The following is a 27713-nucleotide window of genomic DNA, read 5'->3' as shown; positions in this document are numbered from 1 at the left end:
TGAAGCTCAGCAAATGTGTTTTTTTTTTAATGCAGGTCTCCTCCCAGGCCAAGTCCAGGCAGTCTCAACTACTCCGACGAAGACGTGAGCACAAAGTATAACGACTTGATCCCCGTGGAGAGCAGCAGCCTGACGGAGAAACCTTCTGAAATCTCGGACTCGCAGGTACTCTCGCCGTTTTTTTTAAATATAATTATGATTTTCATCACGTCCGTGTGCGCACGCCACTCTGCATTGTCAGCACTGCAGTATTTTGTGTTATCTTTTTTTTCTTTTTTCCCTGTCATTCAGCACAAGTTTGTCATCACACAAAAGGGATGTTTGCGCCGTTGTGGGAGCCAACACTGTGAAAATATATTGTAGCTCATTGTGTTTCTTTACATCTGCTGAGCCAGAGTGGCTATTAATTCCAGATCTCTTTCTCTCTCATCTTTATTCCCATTTCCCACACACATTTTGGAATATTTTATTCCCATATGTCTTCCATGCATATTTGTTCTTGTTTATGTCAAGGCCCTGGCTGTCTCTCATTTTCTTTCTGTGGTGAAATATCTTGCGCTCTGGTTAGCCGAGTGACCAAGGGTCAAGGTGGAAGAATTGTTTTGGGGGAACATTCTTGGTATGGACTCCGCAGCCCCCCCTAAATCCTCTCTCGTCACCCCCCCTCCCCTCTTCAAATGGGCTTCTCACTTTTCCCCACAATGAGTTTTCGGCGCTTTCCCTCGGCGTTTCACCAACCTGGCTGACGTTCCTGCTATTTGCATTTTCCGTCTCCAAAATCTCCCAAATGATCTCGGAGGGTTTTCCCCCCCGAATGAAGTCTCGTCTTTTGAATCCCGCTGCTCCCTACGCGCTTGACACTTTTTGTGCGTGCCTTTTTTAGACATGAGCATTCCCCATGGAGCAAATAGAGATGATCTCACTTCTGAGTCACACACACACACACACACGCTACGTTGTAGAGATCCACTTTAATGGAAATGACATCACGTTTGTGCCGTGATGAAGTAAATCGTCCCTCTCCCTTATTCAAATAGTCTGGCACTATAATCCAACCCAGTGGGAAATATTCCTTTTAAAAACAATTTGGGCTTCGGGTGACCCCCGCAGTGTCGACGGCAACCCCCTCCCGCTTCTATAATCCATAACTCGGCAAGACAAAGGACTGGGCGAGCGGCGATGGTGATTTTTGGGATGAGATGGGATGGGGGAAGGGCCGCTTGGCAGATCAGGCTGTTAGGCGGCGGGGGCTGGGAAAGTTTGCAGCGGTACTTGGGTTTCAAAGTTGCTCCGCCCACTTCCGTGAAGGGTACTTGACCTCATCGTCCCATTCTTTTTAAATGTCTCGCCCATCCCAACCTGTTTAAAATAATAGCTAGTTGCCGGTTAATCAAAAGGAAAGTCTGTGTTAATGTAGTAATGTGCTGTTTCAAAAAAAAAAAAATGTTTTGTTCACCTATAGGAGGCGCTGGTGTTTTCATACGGAACAGGTGGTCTTCATACACTTCCCCTGCATTTGGTGAGGTTCCTGTCGGCTGCCTGCTTTTGTTTGTTTTCAAGTGTTTGTAGCCAGACCGGTTCCTCTCGCTAGTTCCCATCCAATTCCAGACTTCTTTTGTGTCCCGACCCGGTTTGGGTGTAAAGATCCCGAGCGGCGGTCCAGTTGTTGAACGTCTCGGGTGTCATCTTGCTTTTTCTTTGGGATGCACGCTTCGGTCATCTTTATCCATCCCGCTTTGACCATCTCTGATCGTTCTTGGCGTCCATCGTGATGTGTTTGAAGGGTGCTTTCACATACCTGTGGACATTCCTTGCTTCAGTTCAGTTTTGGGCTGTACAAATTCCAAACATGCCAAGAATGCGTCACATATCTTCTTTTGTTTGTAAACAGGAAGATGATTTTGCATTGGCTGGAGGGGGGAAAAAAGTCCGAGGTTGTTTGGAAACCACGTCCGAGCTGCCGAGTGTGAAAGCACCCAAAGTGTGCATGTTTGTGTGCTTTACTTTTTGCTCCAAACGAGGGTCCCAATAATTCATCATTAGCTATAGCGGCGCTAATCACTCCGCAACACGATAAAAGCCGCCTTTTTCTCTCTGGCAGGGCAGCGACAGCGAGTATGAGGTGGACGCCAACCGCCAGAAGACGCACTCCTTTGTCAACCACTACATCAGCGACCCCACCTACTACAACTCGTGGCGCCGCCAGCAGAAGGGCATCTCCCGGGCGCAGGCCTACAGCTACGCCGAGTCGGAGCCAGGCGAGCCGGACCACGCCGCCCCTCCGCCCCAGCTGCCCCCTCTGCCGCCTCTGCCGCCCCAACTCAGCTCGCCCAGCCCCCAGCCACAGGCGCAGCCACAGCAGCAGGCACAGGGACAGCCGCCCGGCCAGGGCAGCCTGTTCAGGCCCAAGGGAAGCCGGACTCCCACCCCGTGCCAGCAGAGCGCCAAGCCACCTGCCCAGCAGGGCGCCCTCTACAGGCCACCCAGCAGCCTGGCCCCAGGCTCGCGGGCCCCCATTGCGGGCTTCTCTTCCTTTGTGTGAGAATTGCCCGGAAGAAAAAAAACTAAGGAAATGTCTGGAAGTTTCCACCCCGCTTCTTGATTGTTTTTTTGTTTTTTACCATCGTTTAAATCATGATAGTATTCCAACATTTCATCTTGGGACTTTCTAAATCCAAGACACGTGATGAAGCAACACACGTTTTGTTTGCATGAATTCTTATCATTTGTTTTTCATTTTCTTTTCATAGGTGGAACAGGCCCCAAAGCTCGCAGGAGCCCCTCACTCCTTTTATGTGATGGACAAAGGAAATTTCCTGAAGTCTCCACGTGGACGTTGGTGTGATTTGCACTTTACTTTCTCCACATTTCACACTTTTTACAAACTCCTTCAGCTGGGGACGCTTTTTGACACATGGTGATGATACGTCCGTTGCACTTATACTTCTTCTTAGCGTTATGACTTTTTTCTTTTTAGGATCGCCTCCAAATTTTTGACCCATGATTTATTCCACATTTTTTGGGTGTTTTTTTTTTTTTTTAACTTGAACAGTTTTCCTCTCACACTTTCAGAAACGCTTTCACTTCAAAACCTTCTGAAACAGATTCTCAAACCGCTATTAGTGCTTTGTTAATATCGCTTCTCCAATTTTTGTAATTCTTTTTATTCATGGCACTTTTAGGACCGCCTTCAACTTTCTGACAGGTGGTGACGATCCTTGGTCATTGTTTTGTTTCATAACTCATCATTTTTATTTCCAACACTTCTTCAACGTGGAACTTTTTGCACCATTTTTGGACACATCATACATCTACCACACTTTTTTTTTTTTTGCACGACTAATTTCATTTTTTTCCCTCTCTCGTTTGCACACGCTCAAATGGTACTACCTTTGTATGTCGTACAAAGTCACAAGAATCCTTAAATACACATATACATAGAGACATACTTATGTATATATATAATATGAAGTTATATATTATATATATGTACCTAGAGGACTAGTCAGTGCTCACTCGGCATTGATGGTGACTGAAATAGTTTTGGAGGAAAAATTGCTGTTGATTGTATGAAACTTGCAAATGTTTTGTGTGTGTGTGTGTGGAGAAACAATCAAGTAGCATGTCAAAGATCAGCTGGACTCATATTTATGAGTGATTAATTTCTACCTTGAGTCCATATTCCAACGGATGCCTTTCATTCCATGGAGGACATCTGCCGGAGAATTGGGGACATATACTGGATGCTTTTGTGGATATTCCAACTTGGAGTAGCTTTGGAATCAACGGCGGGCATTTTCTCTTTTACGTCCCTTTTCACTTTCCTTGCCAATTGATGATGTCGGCGGATCGCCTCGCCATCAATTAAGCCGCTGGTTTGTCTCTATTGCTTTGTTTCGATGTGTGTGTACACAGGTGTGTGTGTGTACGTTTGTTAGCACACGTCCCCAAGCTTTACAGATCATTCACTGTGTGTGTGGTTTGTGTGAGTGAGCACGACAAACTGTAGACCTCCCTGGACACTTGTAATGATGCTACAGTGAAAACTCGACGGTTAGTTTGTTCGAACAAAGTCATTGAATTGTCATTATTTTTGTTTGTATTTTTTTTTTCCTGTGGGGTGATTTTGTTTCATATGCGATAAAAGCTTACCACGCAGAAGAATGAATATATGATCACAGTACATTTCAGAAATAAATTATTTTTCAATGTTTAGTCGGGCAGGTGTAAATGTTGGTATAAAACAGCGTGCTAAATATTATGACACAAAGGGTTTTAATGACCAAAACTTCAAAACAAAGTTTGCATAACATGTATTTTTGTGTTGTACATGTATAAGAATTGCAATATCTATTATTTGAAAGTTAACAAAATATCTGTGTGGTACATTTAAACCATTCTGAGGCATTAGCTTCCATGTTAGCTGCTAGCTTCCTGAGGCCAAAATAAGTAAGTGCATGTCCCTTTAAGAGCATAGCGAGGGCGGGGGCACGTTGCGGGGAGGCCTTGGGAGGGACGCGGTCGCAGTGACACACACAAGCAAAGGGAAGACGCCGAACGACGCACGTCGACAATCGCTGCTGCTCCCCACCGAGGAACCGCGTCCAACTCGTCCCTTCGATCTATTTGCTTCACTTTTTGACGAGCCGTGAACTCGGACCGTGAAAGTTTCCCTCGGGACGCCAGCGGAAGGTAACGAGTTTGACTTGTTTATCATCCACGCTGCTTGTTAGCAGAACTTTAACGAGCGCCAAACGACGCGTGTGGCAGCTTGACTTGCAATTTAGTTTTCGGTAGTTAAATGGCACTTTTATTCCAACGTCATTGGCAGTAAATCTCATCGCTCCCACGGCCGTAGGAAGACAATGAGCCCATCCATAAGCCCCCTTTGACCCCCCCCCCCCCCCCTCATTATATCCCATGAGTCAGGACAACATTGTTGTATTTAAAAACAACCAAAAATCAAATGTACCACTTGAAGTCGACAAAACAACCCCAGTTGACAAGAGTCCAATAATCGAATGAAAAGAACCTCTTTGAAGTAAATTCAATTTAAATGAAGCATGACGCGTTAACCGGTTGACCTGAGATCCAAACAGTGAAGGTAATCTGTTTTTGTGCTCTTACTGAGTCTTGTTTGATATATTTATAGTGCTTTTACGGCATGACTTATCTTGCAGGCTTCTCCAAAGTAGAGTAAGTTTTCCCCTAAGAGCGGAATCTGATTTAATCAGAGGCAGATGGGCTGGAAGACTCACTTCCCCCAGCTTATTATGTAACTTGTAATGCTTTGCATACAAGTACAGCAAGATCACATCCAGACGTACTACATTATCCAAGGACATCATTTCTCACTTTGCCCAGAGAATTGACAATAGAAGGTTGTTTGCCATGTCAAACATCGAACACAGTAGAAGTTGTCACTATTATTGATTGCATTTTCAAATTCATTGATAGAAGACTTGATTATTTGCGTCCTCGAATGTGGGAAAAGCGAAGGCAAGTATTTGTCTTGAGGGGTTTGTTTGTGTATAACCCCCCTACACTGGCATAGCATTTGTTTTGATATACTTAAGCTTGTTATGCTGAAAGTCAGCACACAAAAAGTCAACAGACCATGAATTAAAAATATGCTGGTCTGGTCTGAAGTTTTGCTTCTTTGGCTTTCAAGTGTCCTTCAAAGACAAATCTATCGTTCAAAGCCTACCTAATTTGATGGATGGGCGTTAAATAAATTGTTCAAATCTTTCCATCATTCCATTCACTGCTCCCAAGGAAATTGATATCTCTTCTTAAGCCACGATAGTACGAATGATTTGTTTTCCTTTCTTTTACAGCTCAGTCTTTTTTTTTTAAAGGAAGCTTGCTCGCTGATCACATGAGCTCAACGCTCCAGATTGAGAAGAGGGAGTATTCATTCATGTTCTGAATCGCAGTAGTATGCAGAGCTATTAGTTTCTTTTCTTTTTAAGAATAGCTTAACGAAAGTAAAGTTAATTATTACTGTGCAGTTGAGGTATTTATTCCTGGATGCATGTTTGCAGTGTTCTTCGTGTACATTAAATGTTAGGAGTGTTCTTTTGTGATAAGTCCCATTAGTCAAACTTAAATTGATTTGAAAAACTCTTAATTTCTACCAAAAGTTTTTAACTGCTGGAAAATTGTCGTATCCTTCGATCAGATATGTTGACTGGCGGGCGTTGGCAATCCGGGCCCTTTTAGTTGACATCCACACCTCGAAACCAACTTGTTTTGCTTTCTTGCTTGATAATTGGCGTACCAAATGAAAATGTCAAACTAAGCGGTGTTATTTTGCCAGTGTGGCGCTAACCTACATAAAAGGCAAGTGTCATGTCTGTCGTCTTGGTTACGCTTTTGTTTCCCCCCATTGAGGCTTTTAGTAACCCTTCCCCGGCGACCCTTGAGCCCGCTTACTCGTTTACTGTCGTTGGCAAACTTTGGACTTTGTGTCCCCCCTTCAGCTTGTCAATGGATGTTGCTATCGGGACAAAAGTTGTAGGACATGTCTGCGGCACTGATAAAATTGCCAAAAGCGGTTGAGCCGTTTGTTTATCTCGCAGTTCGACCGAGAACCTTTCATATGTTTGACCACATCTTGTTTCCTCAAGACCTTCCCTGCAATTTCATTTTACAGGCCAAACAAAGTAGCGACACCCTCCACCCCTCCCGTCGTACAAATTCATTCTGCTTTGTTTTGCTGTTCCAGCAGCTCCGATAGTTAATTCAATGACTTGGCCCCCGAGGGGCCCTCGCATGAATGCTCTCCATTTGTCAAAAGAGCCGCGGCGAGGGACCCGGTGTGCGGGCGCTCGCCATAATCCCTGCGCAGAAGCTGTAATGAGAGTTCACCACTGCCCCCCCCCCCCCCCCCCCTTCCTCAATCTGTGCTCTTTTCTTGGGCTATCGTACAACTGAATTGTCCGGTAGGTCTAGGGAGAAGAGGTTTTATTTTTGGGGTGGGGGTCCCGTAAATTGAGGGTTTTATGATCCAGAAACTCCGTCGCCCGTAATCTCTTTAGGTTTGTTTTTGGCCTGCACACGACACGGATGCCCACCCAGCACAGCACAGGACACCAAACACTCTGTCCAGTCATGCAGGAATAAGCGCTTCATAAAAGGCCAGCTTGGCTGGAAACACAGAGAAATCATTTTCAAGCCTGTCAGGTGGTGATTGTGTCCCACCGAGCGTTCGGGAAAGCGGCCAGAAAAAGCCTTTTGGAGTCCGGTGGAGGATAGTGAGCCAGGATAGGGCAGGGCGGGGTGGGGTAGGTAGGGGTCAAAAACATGTTGACTTTATTTGCTAACATAACCCCTGGCCGCCAGCCTGATCATGCAAAACATGGCGCACGTGCGCATCCGGCCCAGCAACGCGCAGCTTTTGCATGCCTGAATCATGAAGTGGTTCTGCGTGTTCACATGTTCGACTTGTTCACCTCTCTGGAAAGAGAGTGTCACACCCGCGTGAATAAGCACGCTCCGCTTATTATCTTTAAATTTCCATTGTCTGGTTACTTTGACACATGCGTTTGTGGCACCGTCGGACATGAAGGCCAACCGGAAGAACGGGTTCTTTTGAATCTCATTAATGAGCAGGAAGAAACCATAAATGGTGTTGTTTCTCTCAACGAGACAACGGTTGTGTGACGATTGAGAAACGTTGTCCATCTGGCCAAGATGGCGCTTGTTGTTTTGCTGTCCAGTCCACTTGACATTGGTCAACTGGAGACAAATTAAATTCCCCTTTGTCAGAGGCCAGGCCCAGCTGACGAAACGGCTATTGTTGTACTCGAGCCGCACAAGTTAATTTGCATGTCAATGTTGTGGACCAAGGCTGTGCAGCACTGTGGCTTGTTTGTCGGAGGTTGTCCGCGTGGTTCTTCTATGTCGGGAAGTTTTACGATGATGCTGCCTCATGACTAGTGCGGGATTGTTTATGGCGGTGCCGCGAGCCACGGCATTACGCAAGCACGGTGGATGAGAGTTGTGATGTCATGGAGTGGAGCTGACGCGAGGGGACGGTGATGCCCTTAATCATTCATGGCCTCCGTCACCGCTCGTCTCCGCTTGAGTCGGTGTCATGTGGCGCTGCGGGCGCTCGGTTACGTAAAGGCTTTTCTCTCTTCCGGCAACAAAGAAAGTCTATGAAACTCACCTGCCATGAAACCCTTTTTCTTTTGTTAGAATGACAACAATGTCTTTGTCTTTCCATCGCAATTCATCTTCTTTCTCTTTTTCAGGTGATTTGCCGTCCGACGCCAAATATCCACTACTGTTCTCTGGGAGGAGCTGAAGACAATTGTCACGACCATTCTGATTTGATAAGGTAAATGAGCCCTCTGGGTCGCCCGCAATCAGGCTAATGTTTTTATTATTGTGCCCCCCACCTCAGTTATGTATGCGTGGGCTCCGGCCCGTGCTCGAAAAAAAACACAAAGCCCCGTTTTTCCCGTCAGTAACACTTGCACATTTGCACAATGGTAGCACACACACGCACGAGTGGGCCTTCAAATCTCTCGAGTGAGCGTTTTATGAGCCAGGAGTCAGTGGCCCGCTAATACCGCTAAATCGTATTTATATTAGCCGCCCGCCAGCTTTAATTTGTCAGCGCTTGCCCTCTGAGTTTTTTTTTTTTTTTTTTTTGTGAGCAGGTACTGAAACAACAAGTCAAAGAAGTTGTGCAGGCTAAGCAGATACAAGGCAGGCAGGCGGGAGGAGATGTAACAAATCTGGACGTAGCGAAGCGCGCAGCTCTGTAAGACGATCCAAAGAAATGCCGCTCCGCTTCTTTTTTTTTTTTTTTTTCCCCCTCTCCGAGCCTTCCGGCTCCAAGCATCCTGCCGGTTACGCAACAGTCGAGGGGCCCAAAGTGGGAGCTTGCGAGCGCCGGCCACCTCTGAACCTCTTTAGAAAGAAAGGGAGCAATCCAAGGACGGACGTTTGTCAGACGACATGAGGTTCTTTTCGCGAGTTACGCAACATTCTGACAACCCAATCAAAGTCTTTGTGTGGAACACAACATGAGGAAAAAGATTGAATGAAATATGAATTATTGGCATAACTCACTGTTTTTCTTCACAGGCTGATCCAACTTTGGAGGTGACGTTTTGAGTGTGAGGACCAAAATGACCGGTCACATGCAGTGTCCTTGACGAAGACTCCCGCCCAAAAAAAAGGTTCCAGAAGATTCCTGCGTTCTTGAAAGGCAATCAACTCCCGCCATCATGCCGATCCTCAAGCAGCTGGTACACTCCAACCAGTCCAAGCGACGTTCTCGCGCCGACCTGACGGCGGAGATGATCAGCTCTCCTCTGGGTGACTTTCGGCACACCATGCACGTGGGGCGCGGCGGCGACGCCTTCGGGGACACGTCCTTCCTCAGCACGCGCTCGGCCGAGCCCCCCGAAGCCAAGCACGACTCGCCGGTTTCCAAGCCGTCGCTGCTGGCCCGCACCTTCCGCAGCAGCAAGCGCTCGCACTCCGTTAATCGCGGGGACCGCTACGAGTACAATGCGGCCGCGCCGCCCACCGCCTCAGCCGCCTTTGTGAAGAACGCCACTTCTCTGCCGTACCTCAACCACCACGAGGGTGGCGTCAGAAGCCAGGCGGCGGGCAGGCCGGCAGCCATCGCCACCTTTGACGCGGAGTTTGACGAGCGCCACTTTGGCGAGCTCGCCGAGCTGCCGCCGTCCCAGCCCAAGAGCGGCGGCATGAAGCACGCAGAGTCCATGATGTCCTTCCACGTGGACTTGGGGCCCTCCATGCTGGGCGACATCCTGAGCGTGATGGAGAAGAAGGACTCTGAGGACGACGACCTCGGCTACGAGGAAGGGAAAAGCAGCGAGGGCCCCGGCTCGCCGGCGCACATCCCGCTCATTGACGAGGCCCCGCCCGTCGAGGAGCGGCGGCCGCCCGCCAGGCCACCCCGCATGATGATCTACCAGCAGAAAGTCATGGTGGCGCCCTACAGCCCCGAGCTTCCCACCAAGAACAACCACCAGCACCTGGACAGCTGCTCCGTGTCCAGCGCCGGTTCTACCACCGAGGAAAAAACGTCGTATCTCCACCACAACGACACGGACAGCGCCAAGTACAGCTCGCCGCGCGACGACGACTTCTCTTACATGGACGATGACGACGACGAGATCCGAGTTTGAGGCCGGGCCGGGCCGTCGCCTCCTCGAGGATGAACTCAATCCTCTACTCGGCCATCGGGCTGCGGTTACGGCATCTAATACTGTCACTCGTCGTCGAACCTCGTCCATCAACGACTCTGGGGAGCTGGTGGGCTTCTGCGGTTGGTTGCCATGTTGAAACAGGAAGTGCAAGTTGTGGCTGAGAACGTGATCAAGAAGACTGAAGGTGAGAGGCTTGGCTCCGGCCTCCCTCCAGCCGTTTCTGCGTGGGTGAGGTTTTCCATCTTTCTTCTTCCCGCATTAAAAAACACAGACGTGGTAGGTTCATGTGAAGACTCTAGATTGTCTTTTGAAGGTGAGTTTGTCTAAATGTGCTGGCGACCACCTTTGTCAGCTACGATAGGGTTCAGCCCACCTGCGACCCGACTGAAGACTGACATCTAAAAGTGTCCGCAGGCTGTCCCATTTTTAATTTTAGTCTTCAAAACTAGGGCACTTAAAAAGGGGGATCTTTGACATGGTGTTAAAAAAAAGGCACGCAAAAAAAGGGCTGGGTATGTGTTTGGGTGATGGCCAAGGAGACGTCGTTGGCTAACGCAAAGCAGAACGGCCTCCGACAGGAATCTCCTCCCCCTCCCAAAAAAAACGACGTCGTCGTGACAGTATTTGCTTCCTGTGAGCGCAGGATTTAACGGACCAGAACGGACGCCGTGTGGAGGTGGTTAACGTGCTATGCACTTGTTACTCAGATCACAATTTTAGGTACACCTGCACCCAAAAACAATATCTTCATGTCTGTCAGTCGAATTTATAAAAAATATGACCTAATTTATTGATTTTTGTCGATTGCATAATACTAATCCATTGAGTAATGTGCATGCCACAGCCACAATAATTTATTCCGATATATGAGCTATTCTTTCTGTAGTAATGAGTTTGCAGCTTTGCAATTTGCAGATTTAAAAGAAAAAGGAAATATTTTGCCAAATGCCACAGGCCCGACCGATAATGTAAGTGAAAAAAAAAATGGAATAGTTGGTACTTTATTTATACCTGTTTTTTATGATTGGAGTTTACATATTTGGGAATAGAGTTAAAACAGCATTATATGATAAATGCAATAAAGCAAGAATTAAAAATAGATATATCACTAAATAAGAGGGATTTGGGTTTTATGAATGCATAATGTGGGGCAGGTGCACCCAATCGTGTCGTACGTTAGCCAAGTTTATTTTAATAATCATTTTGTCGCTAACACTAGCTGCAGGTCACTTTTCTTCTGTCTTTTGAAATGAAGTTTCATATCACTTTTTTTTCAATATGTGTATATATATAAATATAGGTACATATACTTTTCTGAGGTAAAAGGGCCAAATGTTCACATGCCTATCATCCACTGCAGAATTTTGAGATTTGTTGCATTATATTGCAGCAAATTGCTGTGAAATGCCATCTAAACTGCGTGGAGTTTTTGTTGTTGTTACTTTGCAAGTGAGGTGGTGGGGGTGGGGTTATATTAAAAATACAAACGGCTGTAAAAGTATGTTCTCTTACCAAGTGTGTGTCATCTTTCTGCTACTTTACCGCACAATAACTAATCTACTCTTTGTTTTCAGTAAAAGAGTAGGCTGATGAAATGGACGGTGTGATGTAAGAAGTTTTGCGTTCTCTCACGAATGATCATTTTTCTTTTTCCCCTGAAAAACCATTGGGTCAGATTTTGTATTGTTGAATTGTGAGGAACAAGCAGCAGATAGCTTTCCAGCTGTCACAATTAAACAAGAAACGCATAATTTTGAAAAAAAACTTGGAGGTTATGATTAAAGAATGTTTCTTAAACTGGATAAATGCAAATAATGGAATTGTTCAATTTTATAATACATGTAGTAAAACTGTTTCTACCAATAGCAAAAGATTTTTTGGACCCTGTACCTACCAATTTAATTGATTTTTATATTTGGTTTGTTAAAAGGACCCCTATTTCATTCTTCAACACAATTGTTATTCATGGAACGCTGTCGCCTTCTGCTGGAGGTGACGTCACACTAAAATCCGAGAGACGCCGAATTTCATCATAAAAGGCCGCTGGATGGCGCCAGTGTGCAAAGTGCGACTCGCCTAGAAAGTGTAGAAGAAGGTTGTCTTGGATTGCGGACGTGACGTCAGGCATTCAGAGAGGAGTTATCAAATACAGGTGAAGCAAGATGGCGGACGACGGTGGCGTTCTCTCAGGTAAGTGGGCACACGAGCAAATGCTTCTCACGACGTCTTTTTGCTTGTTGCAGGATTTTCAGGAAAAATATATATATATACTGTATATTATATAAAAAATAGTGAAGAAGAAAGAAAAAAAACTGTGCAAAAAAAAGCAGGTAAAAAGTGTGAGGTAGGCAGATATTGCACATATGATTGTACATATGGTTATTGCACGTTATTTGGGTGTTATTGTCCGTTAGCTACAGTGATCGGCCTGGTTGTACAGCCTGATGGCAGCAGGTGGTGCATCGTGGGTGACGAAGCCGGTTACTAATGGAGCTCTCCAGGGCTCTGACAGTCTCGTGAAATGGGTGGGAGACAGTCCATGATGGAGGACAGCTTAGCCACCATCCTCCTCTCTCCCACCACCTCCACCCGGTCCAGACTGCAGTCCAGGACAGAGCCGACCATTTTCACCACCTGTCCAGCCTCTTCATTGTTCATCTATTTAGTCCTTGTATGTGCCTTCTTGTTTTTACTTTTTGTATTGTTTACTTTTGGTAGTGTATTGTACATAGAGGTCGTTTGGTCAAGGATGAAAAAGAAAAATTGACATGTTCATTTTACGCTGCGTTACATACAAGTGAATGGGGGCACTGCCATCTTGCGGTTGCTTGGCGTCATTACATGAACCGCTTCATAAACGAGTCAAAAGCCTGTATGTTTAATATCATACGACGTACGTATTTAATTCTGCTTATCTGTCGGTATTTTAAACTAAACAAATGTACAGTAAACTATTCATATGTTCAAGTTCTAATAACCATATTGTAACTGAAGTGGAATGATATTTTCATTAAAGAAGGAGCAATGCTGAAATGGAAATGGACATGTTCATTTTACGCTGGGTTACATACAAGTAAATGGGGGCACTGCCATCTTGTGGTAGGTTAGCGTCATTACATAAACAGCTTTATTGACGATAGTCAAAAGCCCATTTAATGTTAATTAAATTAATATATCATATTAATTTATACCATATATTAATTACATTAATATATTATGTTAATTAAATTATATGAATAATTGCAATATAGTAATATTTAATGAAAATAATATATAATAATTATATTATATATATATATATATATATATATATATCCATATATAAATATATAATTTATATAATGATTTATAGTGGTAATATCTGTATAGATTTTATTGTAATTATTATTAGTATTATATATTATTATTTTCTATTTCTTACATAGAGGACGTCTGGTCAAAACGAAAAATTGACATGTTCATTTTACGCTGGGTTACATACAAGTGAATGGGGGCACTGCCATCTTGTGGTAGGTTAGCGTCATTACATGAACAATTGCAATATAGTAATATTTAATGAAAATAATAATATATAATAATTATATTATATATATATATCATATATAAATATATAATTTATATAATGATTTATAGTGGTAATTTCTGTATAGATTTTATTGTAATTATTATTAGTATTATATATTATTATTTTCTATTTCTTACATAGAGGACGTCTGGTCAAAACGAAAAATTGACATGTTCATTTTACGCTGGGTTACATACAAGTGAATGGGGGCACTGCCATCTTGTGGTAGGTTAGCGTCATTACATGAACCGCTTTATTGACAATAGTCAAAAGCCCATTTAATATGTCAATTAAATTAATATATCATATTGTTTTATACCATATTTTAATTACATTAATATATTATATCAATTAAATTATATGAATAATTGCAATATAGTAATATTTAATAAAAATAATATATAATAATAATTATATTATAATAATTGTATATAAAAATAATAATTATAATTATAATTATATATATTATATAATTATATATGGATATATATATATATATATGGATATATATATATCCATATATAAATATATAATTTATGTAATGATTTATAGTGGTAATTTCTGTATAGATTTTATTGTAATTATTATTAGTATTATATATTATTATTTTCATCAAATATTATATTATCATTTTAATTCCTTAATAAAGCGGTTCATGTAATGACGCTAACGTACCGCAAGATGGCAGTGCCCCCATTCGCTTGTATGTAACCCAGCGTAAAATGAACATGTCAATGTCCATTTTTTTCCTTTTGACCATTTGAATTGAGCTTTCTCGGCTACCGTACACTTCCGCTTCAGTGGGCAGCTAGCTCTTCAGGTTGTTACCTTTTGGACTTTCGAATGAGTCATGTCAACTTTTTCCAAGCTCTCAATCTGCTGTATGTATGTAAATGCAAACATGTAAACAGTGATATGAAAGGAGAATCATTGTTAGTCGTTACGTCAGTGGAACTCGCTTGCTCTCGTGAAGCAAGAGGTGGAAAAGAAAAATTGACATGTTCATTTTACGCTGGGTTACACACAAGTGAATGGGGGCACTGCCGTCTTGCGGTAGCTTGGCGTCATTACATAAACCGCTTTATTGACGAGAGTCAAAAGCTCATTTAATATATTAATTAAACTAATATATCATATTAATTTATACCATATATTAATTACATTAATATATTATATTAATTAAATTATATAAATAATTGCAATATAGTAATATTTAATGAAAATAATAATATATAATAATTATTATTATTATAGTGAATGTATATATATATATATATATCCATATATAAATATATATTTATTATTTATATATTTAATTTCTGTATAGACTTTATTGTAATCATTATTAGTATTATATATTATTTTCATCAAATATTATTACATTATCATTTTAATTAATAATGGGCTTTTGACTGTCCTTAATACAGCGGTTCATGTAATGACGCCAACTTACCACGAGATGGCAGTGCCCCCATTCGCTTGTATGTAACCCAGCGTAAAATGAACATGTCAATTTCCATTTTTTTTCCTGACCAGACGTCCTCTGTGTACAATACACTACCAAAACAAACCCAGCGGGATTTCCCCCCCAAAGTGGCAGAATGGTTTATAACTTTGCCCGGTGTTCGGGAGATCATGGTTCGAGCCCCACACGAAACAGTCTTTCAGCTAAAGTTTGCATAGCGTAAGACTCGAATCATGTTCTCCCGCGCACAAGGCAAAGGCTTTTCCTACTACACCATTGAGTATTGCAGCAATGGTAATTTAGCAGTTTGAACAAGTTGAAATTCTTCAGTACACTTTCCAAAAAAAGGTGCCGGGTTTCGCTGACAAAATGGCATAATGGTTTTTAACTTTACCCGGTGTTCGGGAGACTATGGTTCGAACCCCACACGAAGCTGACTTTGAGCTAAAGTTTGCGCAGTGTGAGACTCGAACTCGGTTCTCCCGAACATAAGGCAAAAGCGTTAACCATTACACCAGGTGGTGTTCTGCAAATGGTCGGAGATTTTGTCATTTTATCCATTGTTTAAGACGTATACTATGAATACATTAAAAAAACTTAGAAAATTCCAACGTCAAAATGGCTGAATGGTTCATGACTTGGTTTGGTGTCCAGCAACCTCGGGTTCGAGACTTGCTCTTTGCAGCTTTTGCAAATTAAATACAGCGATATATAAGAATCGAACCCGCCTCTCCCAAACTCCAGGGAAAAGCTATAACCACTCGGCCATTCGAGATCTTAATTTGAACGGTCAAGAGGTTGTAATTAAAGGTTATTCTGAACCTCTATTGAAGCTATCTTCATAATGTACGATAATTAGCAAAATTGTTTTGTCAACATGCAGCGGACAATGGTCGGGGGGATAACACCATTGCCTCCGAACTTTGCAGTGCTGGTTCGAGGCCCGAACCCTCCAGAGATTTGTCTTTGCAGTTTTTCTCTCGCATTAGCGCCTGTTTGAAAGTTTTTTTTTTCTTTTTTTCTTCTTCTAATGACGTCATCACAAAAAGAGTATAAAAGGCGTCAAGATCGCGACGCTCATTCTCGCACTCACCACTGACAGCGAGAGCCACGTTGCTCTGGTCCACCTGCTGCGCCGGCCGTACAACAACGTGTAAACGTGACAAGGTGGGTGTTCAACTTTTGCTAAACCTTTTGAAACTAACTGCTTTTGCTTTCTTTCAGCCTCTAGTTGCACTTTGGGCGTGCTTCCATCTTGCAAGCTCAAAAGTTTGCAGAAGCTAGCGTTAGCAGTTAACATCTCCAACGACCACCAAAACGCATTTATCTGGCGTGCAACTAAACAATTTAAGAATGCAACGGTGGGTAAGTACATGCACATTTTGCAAACTGAGGCACGCACCGTGAGGAAAGATGACTAACCCTATTTTTGCACAAACATTTAGCCACGTCTGGACGACAGCGCCGTTTGGCCGAAGGTAAGTAGACATAGCAGCATTTGCATGAATCCACCAGAGAATTACTGAAACGGGTATTTCGATGAATTTGTGTTAATATTCGACTTTCTGTCTGCAGGTGCAAACCCTCAAAACGAGCCTGTCATGGCCGACTGACTTTGTGAGTTTTAAAGTCTACTCTTTCAATCCACTGCTTCTAATTGTCTTCTCATTTCTGTCCCCAGGCAGGCCTGCATCTGGAACCGAGGGAACAGGCTGACTGCAAAGTGGCAAAAAAAAATATTAGCAAGGCATCTTGTCAAATTGACTAAAGCAAACATTTGTTCTTTTTCTTTTGTCTGCAGGGTCCAAAATGGCCACCTTGCAGTCCTCGCATGGCTTCATGGGACACTTGCAGGTCTACTCTTGCTCAATTTGCTTGTTAGGCTGAAAATGTAAAAGCAGAATGGTTGTAACGTTACCGTGTCTTTCAGACCAGCGAGCTGTAGTTGGAGAGACGTCCGGTGCTGCTCTCCATTCATCACTGGTGAAACACGCACGTGTCCAAACGTTTGACACATGTCAAACATTTCAGCATGTTCTTCCTCCTTTTGTCCACCAGGTGGGACCAAAGGACCAAGTTTCTGTTGCATGGTGAAGATCTACATGGTTTTAATCTTGTGGCATCATAACCTCTTGTCCAGGTGATTATAAACTTGGTATTGTTTAAAAGCACTTACCCGCTTTATTTTTTATGCCTCCCTCTTCCTGCAGAGCACTTTCCAGTAAAGATGCAGTTGGAACATCCGCTACCTGCTGGCCAAAGATAAAATCCCTCCAAAGTCATGCAGAAGTACTTCCAGGTTGTCTCCATTTTCAGAGTTGACACACAAATAAAATGTACTAAATGGCAGCTTGATTGGTTTGTGTTGTGTGCAGGTATCCATCCTGGAGAATTTTTACAACATTTCAGGAACTCTGCCTGTGAGACAGCGACTGGCTGCTTCCACTCTACAGTTAAATATAAAACCAGTAAGCTTAAATGGAATTGTTGTGTCAATGTTCCTTTTTCTTTCCAGGCAGAGGTGGCAAATCCAGGTCCAGAAAGTGAAAAGCCTGCCACAATTTGTCTTAAGCCTCTGAGCTTGTTCATCTGGATCTGGGCTGCCTGAAGAGTCCTCCGCTGGTAAGGGAAAGAAAGTAAATGACATTTTAGCAAACCTGTTTCAAAATTTGAATAACTGTTTTTGTTTTTTGTCCAGTGTGGACCACCAGCCGCTCGTAGCGGAAGCTGAGGACAAGAGCAAAGCCACATACCAGCAGCACTTTCTTATTTACTCAGCTCTAAGGCAACCTGAGAAGTGAGGCACTTTATATCCTCCTCATTGCACACTTATCTTTATTCCAATTTCTTTCTCCTATTTTCCGACAGGAAGCAAAGAACAAAATCAACTTCCTGAGTCATGCAGCAAGGAACAAAATTGGCTTCCTGGTCATGCAGCTTGCAGTACGTGGTGCCATAAACAACTCAACTTGCGCACTGGTATGTATCATGCCAAACAATTTCCGCACGAAATGTTGACTTAGCTTTTTACCTACCAATCTTTTTGTCTCAGGTCCAGGCATGGAGTACCAGTCTTCCCACCGGCCGACCACTCGTCCCACCGGCCGACCACTCGTCCCACCGGCCGACCACTCGTCCCACCGGCCGACCACTCGTCCCACCGGCCGACCACTCGTCCCACCGGCCGACCACTCGTCCCACCGGCCGACCACTCGTCCCACCGGCCGACCACTCGTCCCACCGGCCGACCACTCGTCCCACCGGCCGACAAGCAGACTGCCATTCAACTTGTTACTTTGTTGTGATTGTTTACTCTGCAAAAGAAATAAAACTTATTACAAATAATACAAACTTTACACTCTTCATTTTCAAACATCACAACTTAAACTTTAACACTGAAAATTATTCTTTCCAATACAATATTTTTAAAAAATATTTTCCCCCTAAACAATTCCTGGATTTTTTTTTTTTTTTTTTTTTACGGATTTTTTTTACGGATTTTTTTTTCTAGTGAAATTTTTTGAGAAAAAGGGTGGGACTACGACTGGAATACTGCTTTGTGATTGGCTGAGAGCTCTAAAACTGGGTGGAGCCAGGAGAATAAAAGGCTTTGATTGGTCGACAAGTGGGCGTGGATATGCAAATGAGGTCCTATGTGATTAGTTGCTTTAAAGTAGGCGTGGTTTCCTAAAAACGAAGCAATTTGATTGGTCAGATGTGCACAGATGTGAAAATAATGCATTCTGATTGGCTGTCACAAAGTAGGCGTGGCTATGCAAATTTTGAGCCAAGCCGTGATTGGCCAGGCTGAATTTGGGCAGGGTCAGGAGGCGGGCAAAGTGGCACTTAGGTTTTGGAAGCCTCTTTTCAGCTTGGAGTTGAATGTTTGCCTTCAGCCACTGAACAGAGCCAAGTGTTTGACTGCTTCTCTCTGTCTTCACATGACTCAAAGTGACTGCAATTGTACAATTGCATCACTTTGACTCATGTGCACACAGAGCAAAGCAGCAAAGACGTGTCTGTTGCAGTGACACTCACCTCAAGGCTGAAAACTTGTGTGGACACTTAGGTTTTCAAACAGTACTTTGCCAATGCAGTGACCACCAAGCACGAAAAACTTCAAATGAGCAAATTTGCTCATGAATCACAAAGACTCGCATTCCACTTGAACAATTTATTGAATAGAAAAGCAGTTTGAAAAGGCCCTGCCTGAATGCATGGAAGCAGCTTAAGAGCTTGATGAACTCAGGTATGATGTCACTTAATTTTCGTGGCAGGCACTAGGGGGAAGATGAGCACATGCAAAAAAATCTCTCACTGGGACAAAACCTAAGTGCCAGGTACTCCACAGTACCACCACCACCACTCACTTTTGGACAATTTTTTCCACGACACTGACGCAAACCAAATCAGTTAAATATATGTTTCTGACTAACTTGGTTTGCATCAATGTCATCAAAAAACACATCCAGACGAGTGTGATGATCATGATGATATTGTGCAGTACCTGGCACTTAGGTTTTGTGAGAGATGTCAGCTGCTTGCATGTGCTCACCTTCTCCCTGGTGTGTCATGACAATATGACATTGCACATCGGCTCCTCAAGCACATAACATTACCAACTAATACACAGTTGTTGTTGTTTTTTTAGAGTCATGTATACACTGGTACATGGTACACTTTCACTTTTCACGTGTGCCAACTATGATCAAAAATATACTTTTTAAGTTAAAATGCACGTGCATTTTTCAAAACGATACTTCTTACATTGACATGTAACTTTAACGACTGTAGAGCAATTGTTTTGTTTCTTTTTACTGTGGCCCAAATAATCAACGGCACAAGGTCCACCTTGCTAGTCACCAGAGGCATAATGCTACATGGAAAATGGGGAGGTACCTTTCGAGATATGCAGATAGACGACCAGCAGCCGACGTGGAGACTCCAGTCTTCAAGTTGGATATGGAAAAACATAGAAAAACAACATTGAAGTCAAACGTTTTCGTTGATGACCCATTGATTGACAGCCGAGTGAGTGCTGCTTGAGGGCGTGCTAGCTAAAGCTCCACCTCTTGTTTTACGAGAGCTAGCGAGTTCCACTGACGTAACGACTAACAATGATTCTCCTTTCATGTCATTGTTTACATGTACGCACTTACATACATACAGCAAGTATAAGAGCTTGGAAAAAGTTGACATGACTCACTCGAAAGCCCAAAAGTTAACAACCTGAAGAGCTAGCTGCCCACTGAAGCGGAAGTGTACGGTAGCCGAGAAAGCTCAATTCAAGTCACCAAAAAGCGCGTCTTTGGCAGCCTGCAGAAAAGTGATTATACGTACGTATAATATGACGTCTGGTCAAAAGGAAAAAAAAAGGAAATTGACATGTTCATTTTACGATGGGTTACACACAAGTGAATGGGGGCACTGCCGTCTTGCGGTAGCTTGGCGTCATTACATAAACCGCTTTATTGACGAGAGTCAAAAGCTCATTTAATATATTAATTAAACGAATATATCATATTAATTTATACCATATATTAATTACATTAATATATTATATTAATTAAATTATATAAATAATTGCAATATAGTAATATTTAATGAAAATAATAATATATAATAATAATTATTATAGTGAATGTATATATATATATATCCATATATAAATATATATTTATTATTTATATATTTAATCTCTGTATAGATTTTATTGTAATCATTATTAGTATTATATATTATTTTCATCAAATATTATTACATTATCATTTTAATTAATAATGGGCTTTTGACTGTCCTTAATACAGCGGTTCATGTAATGACGCCAACTTACCACGAGATGGCAGTGCCCCCATTCGCTTGTATGTAACCCAGCGTAAAATGAACATGTCAATTTCCATTTTTTTCCTGACCAGACGTCCTCTGTGTACAATAGACTACCAAAACAAACCCAGCGGGATTTCCCCTCCAAAGTGGCAGAATGGTTTATAACTTTGCCCGGTGTTCGGGAGATCATGGTTCGAGCCCCACACGAAACAGTCTTTCATCTAAAGTTTGCATAGCGTAAGACTCGAATCATGTTCTCCCGCGCACAAGGCAAAGGCTTTTCCTACTACACCATTGAGTATTGCAGCAATGGTAATTTAGCAGTTTGAACAAGTTGAAATTCTTCAGTACACTTTCCAAGAAAAGGTGCCGGGTTTCGCTGGCAAAATGGCATAATGGTTTTTAACTTTACCCGGTGTTCGGGAGACTATGGTTCGAACCCCACACGAAGCTGACTTTGAGCTAAAGTTTGCGCAGTGTGAGACTCGAACTTGGTTCTCCCGAACATAAGGCAAAAGCGTTAACCATTACACCAGTTGGTGTTCTGCAAATGGTCGGTGATTTTATCAATTTATCCATTGTGTGAGACGTATACTATGAATACATAAAAAAACTTAGAAAATTTTAACGCCAAAATGGCTGAATGGTTCATGACTTGGTTTGGTGTCCAGCAGCCTCGGGTTCGAGACTTGCTCTTTGCAGCTTTTGCAAATTAAATACAGCGATGTATAAGAATCGAACCCGCCTCTCCCAAACTCCAGGGAAAAGCTATAACCACTCGGCCATTCGAGATCTTACATTCAATGGTCAAGTGGTTGTAATTGAAGTTTATTCTGAACCTTCATTGCAGATATCTTCATGATATGGAACAATAGACAAAATTCTTTTGTCAAGATTCAGCGGACAATGGTCGAGGGGATAACACCATTGCCTCCGAACTTTGCAGTGCTGGTTCGAGGCCCGAACCCTCCAGAGAATTGTCTTTGCAGTTTTTCTCGCGCATTAGCGCCTGTTTGAAGGGTTTTTTTTTTCTTTTTTTCTTCTTCTAATGACGTCATCACAAAAAGGGTATAAAAGGCGTCAAGATCGCGACGCTCATTCTTGCACTCACCACTGACAGCGAGAGCCACGTTGCTCTGGTCCACCTGCTGCGCCGGCCGTACAACAGCGTGTAAACGTGACAAGGTGGGTGTTCAACTTTTGTTAAACCTTTTGAAATTAACTGCTTTTGCTCTCTTTCAGCGTCTAGTTGCACTTTGGGCGTGCTTCCATCTTGCAAGCTCAAAAGTTTGCAGAAGCTAGCGTTAGCAGTTAACATCTCCAACGACCACCAAAACGCATTTATCTGGCGTGCAACCAAACAATTTAAGAATGCAACGGTGGGTAAGTACATGCACATTTTGAAAACTGAGGCACGCACCGTGTGGAAAGATGACTAACCCTATTTTTGCACAAACATTTAGCGACGTCTGGACGACAGCGCCGTTTGGCCGAAGGTAAGTAGACATAGCAGCGTTTGCATGAATCCACCAGAGAATTACTGAAACGGGTATTTCGATGAATTTCTGTTAATATCCGACTTTCTGTCTGCAGGTGCAAACCCTCAAAACGAGCCTGTCATGGCCGACTGACTTTGTGAGTTTTAAAGTCAACGCTTTCAATCGACTGCTTCTAATTGTCTTCTCATTTCTGTCCCCAGGCAGGCCTGCATCCGGAACCGAGGGAACAGGTTGACTGCAAAATGGCAAAAAAAATTTTATTAGCAAGGCATCTTTTATAATTTACTAAAGCAAACATTTGTTCTATTTCTTTTGTCTGCAGGGTCCAAAATGGCCACCTTGCAGTCCTCGCATGGCTTCATGGGACACTTGCAGGTCTACTCTCGCTCAATTTGCTTGTTAGGCTGAAAATGTAAAAGCAGAATGGTTGTAACGTTACCGTGTCTTTCAGACCAGCGAGCTGTAGTTGGAGAGACGTCCGGTGCTGCTCTCCATTCATCACTGGTGAAACACGCACGTGTCCAAACGTTTGACACATGTCAAACATTTCAGCATGTTCTTCCTCCTTTTGTCCACTAGGTGGGACCAAAGGACCAAGTTTCTGTAGCATGGTGAAGATCTACATGGTTTTAATCTTGTGGCATCATCAACCTCTTGTCCAGGTGATTATAAACTTGGTATTGTTTAAAAGCACTTACCCGCTTTATTTTTTTTATGCCTCCCTCTTCCTGCAGAGCACTTTCCAGTAAGGATGCAGTTGGGACATCTGCTACCTGCTGGCCAAAGATAAAAGCCCTCCAAAGCCATGCAGAGGTACCTCCAGGTTGTCTCCATTTTCAGAGTTGACACACAAATAAAATGTACTAAATGGCAGCTTGATTGATTTGTGTTGTGTGCAGGTAGCCATCCTGGAGAATTTTTACAACATTTCAGGAACTCTGCCTGTGAAACAGCGACTGGCTGCTTCCACTCTACAGTTGAATATAAAACCAGTAAGCTTAAATGGAATTGTTGTCAATGTTCCTTTTTCTTTCCAGGCAGAGGTGGCAAATCCAGGTCCAGAACGTGAAAGTCCTGCCAGTTTGTCTTCAGCCTCTGAGCTCGTTCACCTGGATCTGTGCTGCCTGAAGAGCCCTCCGCTGGTAAGGGAAAGAAAGTAAATGACATTTTAGCAAACCTGTTTCAAAATTTGAATAACTGTTTTTTTTTTTTTTTTTGTCCAGTGTGGAGCACCATCTACTCGTAGTGGAAGCTGAGGACAAGAGTAAAGCCGCTTACCAGCAGCACTTTGGTGTTCTTACTTACTCAGCTTTAAGGCAACCTGAGAAGTGAGGCACTTTAAATCCTCCTCATTGCACACTGATCTTTACTCATAATTTCTTTCTCCTATTTTCTGACAGGAAGCAAAGAACAAAATCAACTTCCTGAGTCATGCAGCAAGGAATAAAATTGGCTTCCTGGTCATGCAGCTTGCAGTACGCGGTGCCATAAACAACTCAACTTGCGCACTGGTATGTATCATGCCAAACAATTTCCGCACGAAATGTTGACTTAGCTTTTTACCTACCAATCTTTTTGTCTCAGGTCCAGGCAAGGACTACCACTCTTCCCACCGACCGACCACTCGTCCCACCGGCCGACCACTCGTCCCACCGGCCGACCACTCGTCCCACCGGCCGACCACTCGTCCCACCGGCCGACCACTCGTCCCACCGGCCGACCACTCGTCCCACCGGCCGACCACTCGTCCCACCGGCCGACCACTCGTCCCACCGGCCGACCACTCGTCCCACCGGCCGACCACTCGTCCCACCGGCCGACCACTCGTCCCACCGGCCGACAAGCAGACTGCCATTCAACTTGTTACTTTGTTGTGATTGTTTACTCTGCAAAAGAAATAAAGCTTATTACAAATAATACAAACTTTACACTCTTCATTTTCAAACATCACAACTTAAACTTTAAAACTGAAATTTATTTTCTTTCCAATATAATATTTTTAAAAAATATTTTCCCCCTAATCAATTCCTGGATTTTTTTTTTTTTTTTACGGATTTTTTTTTCTAGTAAAATTTTTTGAGAAAACGGGTGGGACTACGACTGGAATACTGCTTTGTGATTGGCTGAGAGCTCTAAAACTGGGTGGAGCCAGGAGAATAAAAGGCTTTGATTGGTCGACAAGTGGGCGTGGATATGCAAATGAGGTCCTCTGTGATTGGTTGCCTTAAAGTGGGCGTGGTTTCCTAAAAACGAAGCAATTTGATTGGTCAGATGTGCACAGATGTGAAAATGCTGCATTTTGATTGGCTGTCAGAAAGTAGGCGTGGCTATGCAAATTTTGAGCCAAGCCGTGATTGGCCCGGCTGAATTTGGGCAGGGTCAGGAGGCGGGCAAAGTGGCACTTAGGTTTTGGAAAGCTCTTTTCAGCTTGGAGTTGAGTGTTTGCCTTCAGCCACTGAACAGAGCCAAGTGTTTGACTGCTTCTCACTGTCTTCACATGACTCAAAGTGACTGCAATTGTACAATTGCATCACTTTGACTCATGTGCACACAGAGCAAAGCAGCAAAGACGTGTCTGTTGCAGTGACACTCACCTCAAGGCTGAAAACTTGGGTGGATACTTAGGTTTTCAAACAGTACTTTGCCAATGCAGTGACCACCAAGCACGAAAAACTTCAAATGAGCAAATTTGCTCATGAATCACAAAGACTCGCATTCCACTTGAACAATTTATTGAATAGAAAAGCAGTTTGAAAAGGCCCTGCCTGAATGCATGGAAGCAGCTTAAGAGCTTGATGAACTCAGGTATGATGTCACTTAATTTTCGTGGCAGGCACTAGGGGGAAGATGAGCACATGCAAAAAAATCTCTCACTGGGACAAAACCTAAGTGCCAGGTACTCCACAGTACCACCACCACCACCACTCACTTTTGGACAATTTTTTCCACGACACTGACGCAAACCAAATCAGTTAAATATATGTTTCTGACTAACTTGGTTTGCATCAATGTCATCAAAAAACACATCCAGACGAGTGTGATGATCATGATGATATTGTGCAGTACCTGGCACTTAGGTTTTGTGAGAGATGTCAGCTGCTTGCATGTGCTCACCTTCTCCCTGGTGTGTCATGACAATATGACATCGCACATCGGCTCCTCAAGCACATAACATTACCAACTAATACACAGTTGTTGTTGTTTTTTTAGAGTCATGTATACACTGGTACATGGTACACTTTCACTTTTCACGTGTGCCAACTATGATCAAAAATATACTTTTTAAGTTAAAATGCACGTGCATTTTTCAAAACGATACTTCTTACATTGACATGTAACTTTAACGACTGTAGAGCAATTGTTTTGTTTCTTTTTACTGTGGCCCAAATAATCAACGGCACAAGGTCCACCTTGCTAGTCACCAGAGGCATAATGCTACATGGAAAATGGGGAGGTACCTTTCGAGATATGCAGATAGACGACCAGCAGCCGACGTGGAGACTCCAGTCTTCAAGTTGGACATGGAAAAACAACATTGAAGTCAAACGTTTTCGTTGATGACCCATTGATTGACAGCCGAGTGAGTGCTGCTTGAGGGCGTGCTAGCTAAAGCTCCACCTCTTGTTTTACGAGAGCTAGCGAGTTCCACTGACGTAACGACTAACAATGATTCTCCTTTCATGTCATTGTTTACATGTACGCACTTACATACATACAGCAAGTATAAGAGCTTGGAAAAAAATGACATGACTCACTCGAAAGCCCAAAAGGTAACAACCTGAAGAGCTAGCTGCTCACTGAAGCGGAAGTGTACGGTAGCCGAGAAAGCTCAATTCAAATCACCAAAAAGCGCGTCTTTGGCAGCCTGCAGAAAAGACACTCCCACATCATGCATACATTACTAGTTCGGATAATAAAGTAAACACGCATAAAAAAAATGCTCAAAAACTAGTTAAAAAGACCGGCCTTGTCAAAAAATAATATTCTGTCATATTGTTTGACTTTCATAAAAATTTGCGTTGTACCTTTGATCAAGTTTGACAGTGATCGTAAATTATTTAGAATAATATATATAATATATGGGGCAGGGGTTGTGCTTGATTTGGTTCCCCCGTGAGATTTTGTTTTGTTTGTTACGACGTTGAGAGTAAGATACACATCGTACATAAATCAAGCAAATTAGATCCAGAGACGCACCAAAAATTCACATTGCAGAACCTGCTCATTTCTACACTAACGTCAGAAACTTAAGTTTTAGAGTAATTACTCTATAAGACAAATAATTGACTTGTACAATGTTGGAAGCAATATATATTAATAAATGCGACAACTTAATATTAATCTGCTTTTAAAATACCGGAGTAATAAAATGGATGGATGGATGATTAATGATCACAATTAAGTAGAAAGTCTCCTTTGTAATATATACTCCTTGTAGCCTGTACCCAAAAAGAGGGGTTTCTTTGCCTCGAAGTTTATGCAAACAGCTCACATAATTATAGTGTTGCTTTTTGGTGAAGTGAACGAGTGTTATTTGAATGCACCCCGCTTCAATGGCAGAACGCGGATGAATTTAAAGACATCAAATGAGAATAATCCTTTATAAAAATTAAAATTGACTGACGCAAACGTGAGTTCTTCATGTTTTTATTGAAAACAACATAGTGCTGACGCCGTACGACATCGTTTTTTTCGCTTTCCAAATAAAGCGTGCGCGCTGCCGCGGCAGGGGAACAAAATCAAGCACAACACCGGAGAGAATGCCACCGTCGTCCGCCATCTTGCTTCACCTGTATTTGATAACTCCTCTCGTGCACCTGAATGCCTGACGTCACGTCCCCAATCCAAGACAACCTTCTTCTACACTTGCTGGGCGAGCCGCACTTTGCACACTGGCGCCACCTAACGGCCTTTTATGGTGACTGCTTTGGTTTACCCTGGAAATGTTCGCTTTCAGGGCACAGAATAAAAATACATCCCGTGCCATAAATTACGGCAACATATATTATTACAGAACAATACATTGTCTTCAGGCGCTTCGCTGTCGCCATCTCCTGGTCACTAATGCACTTGGTGACAACTTCTGGGAATCCCAGAGACACAAGCTGTTTTTTTGCTTTCGGGTCTCGTGCTATATTCTCCTACTGTTGTATAAAGAAGAC

General features: G+C 43.0%; 2 protein-coding genes and 4 long non-coding RNA genes across 20 annotated transcripts in view; 4 read left to right on the top strand and 2 right to left on the bottom strand.

The window, feature by feature from the left end:
• sdk2b (sidekick cell adhesion molecule 2b) overlaps window positions 1-4215 on the top strand; it is an 82804-nt gene extending 78589 nt beyond the window's left edge. For 2 of the 4 annotated variants that reach the window (XM_061263901.1, XM_061263900.1), the window contains exons 44-46: window positions 36-165; window positions 1463-1519; window positions 2102-4215. In XM_061263901.1, coding sequence (XP_061119885.1) covers window positions 36-165; window positions 1463-1519; window positions 2102-2542 — 628 coding nt within the window. In that variant the 3' untranslated portion in view covers window positions 2543-4215. The remainder of the gene's footprint in view (window positions 1-35; window positions 166-1462; window positions 1520-2101) is intronic. The other 2 variants (XM_061263903.1, XM_061263902.1) reach the window with 1 other exon arrangement.
• Window positions 4216-4517: 302 nt separating this feature from the next.
• cdc42ep4b (CDC42 effector protein (Rho GTPase binding) 4b) lies at window positions 4518-13235 on the top strand. 2 transcript variants are annotated; one of them, XM_061263905.1, is made up of 4 exons: window positions 4518-4692; window positions 8259-8344; window positions 9100-12386; window positions 12637-13235. In XM_061263905.1, the coding sequence occupies exon 3, from the start codon at window positions 9243-9245 to the stop codon at window positions 10173-10175; it is 933 nt and encodes a 310-aa protein (XP_061119889.1). In that variant the 5' UTR covers window positions 4518-4692; window positions 8259-8344; window positions 9100-9242; the 3' UTR covers window positions 10176-12386; window positions 12637-13235. The 2 variants fall into 2 exon arrangements, with proteins under 2 accessions (XP_061119889.1, XP_061119888.1); XM_061263904.1 differs by having other exon boundaries at window positions 12611-13235.
• Window positions 13236-14550: 1315 nt separating this feature from the next.
• LOC133142939 (uncharacterized) lies at window positions 14551-18416 on the top strand. Of its 5 annotated transcripts, XR_009710313.1 has the most exons (14): window positions 14551-14642; window positions 16276-16393; window positions 16451-16591; window positions 16672-16704; window positions 16802-16843; window positions 16908-17080; window positions 17157-17209; window positions 17285-17366; window positions 17437-17525; window positions 17602-17646; window positions 17742-17848; window positions 17925-18023; window positions 18095-18205; window positions 18279-18416. It is a non-coding gene; the product is annotated as an uncharacterized LOC133142939 (long non-coding RNA). The 5 variants fall into 5 exon arrangements; XR_009710316.1 differs by lacking the exon at window positions 14551-14642 and having other exon boundaries at window positions 16292-16393; window positions 16451-16587; XR_009710317.1 differs by lacking the exon at window positions 14551-14642 and having other exon boundaries at window positions 16292-16393; window positions 16912-17080.
• On the bottom strand, window positions 16761-26427 carry LOC133142936 (uncharacterized). 5 transcript variants are annotated; one of them, XR_009710308.1, is made up of 6 exons: window positions 26307-26427; window positions 26010-26059; window positions 24119-24437; window positions 23250-23690; window positions 17145-17306; window positions 16761-16942 (listed from the first exon to the last, which is right to left on the bottom strand). It is a non-coding gene; the product is annotated as an uncharacterized LOC133142936 (long non-coding RNA). The 5 variants fall into 5 exon arrangements; XR_009710305.1 differs by lacking the exons at window positions 16761-16942; window positions 17145-17306 and adding exons at window positions 21452-22786; window positions 22991-23170 and having other exon boundaries at window positions 26307-26426; XR_009710306.1 differs by lacking the exons at window positions 16761-16942; window positions 17145-17306 and adding exons at window positions 21452-22786; window positions 22991-23152 and having other exon boundaries at window positions 26307-26426.
• Window positions 18404-20524, bottom strand: LOC133142938 (uncharacterized). Its single transcript, XR_009710312.1, has 3 exons — window positions 20433-20524; window positions 20126-20175; window positions 18404-18540 (listed from the first exon to the last, which is right to left on the bottom strand). It is a non-coding gene; the product is annotated as an uncharacterized LOC133142938 (long non-coding RNA).
• Window positions 22113-24273, top strand: LOC133142937 (uncharacterized). 3 transcript variants are annotated; one of them, XR_009710310.1, is made up of 13 exons: window positions 22113-22237; window positions 22295-22431; window positions 22516-22548; window positions 22646-22687; window positions 22752-22781; window positions 22874-22926; window positions 23003-23055; window positions 23131-23213; window positions 23286-23364; window positions 23451-23693; window positions 23775-23879; window positions 23952-24062; window positions 24136-24273. It is a non-coding gene; the product is annotated as an uncharacterized LOC133142937 (long non-coding RNA). The 3 variants fall into 3 exon arrangements; XR_009710311.1 differs by having other exon boundaries at window positions 22295-22435; window positions 23589-23693; XR_009710309.1 differs by having other exon boundaries at window positions 22295-22435.
• Window positions 26428-27713: the final 1286 nt, after the last annotated feature.

Source organism: Syngnathus typhle, linkage group LG18 (genome assembly GCF_033458585.1).
Source record: "Syngnathus typhle isolate RoL2023-S1 ecotype Sweden linkage group LG18, RoL_Styp_1.0, whole genome shotgun sequence".
Taxonomy (NCBI): Eukaryota; Metazoa; Chordata; class Actinopteri; order Syngnathiformes; family Syngnathidae; genus Syngnathus; species Syngnathus typhle.
This window is presented reverse-complemented; position numbering and strand designations above follow the sequence as displayed.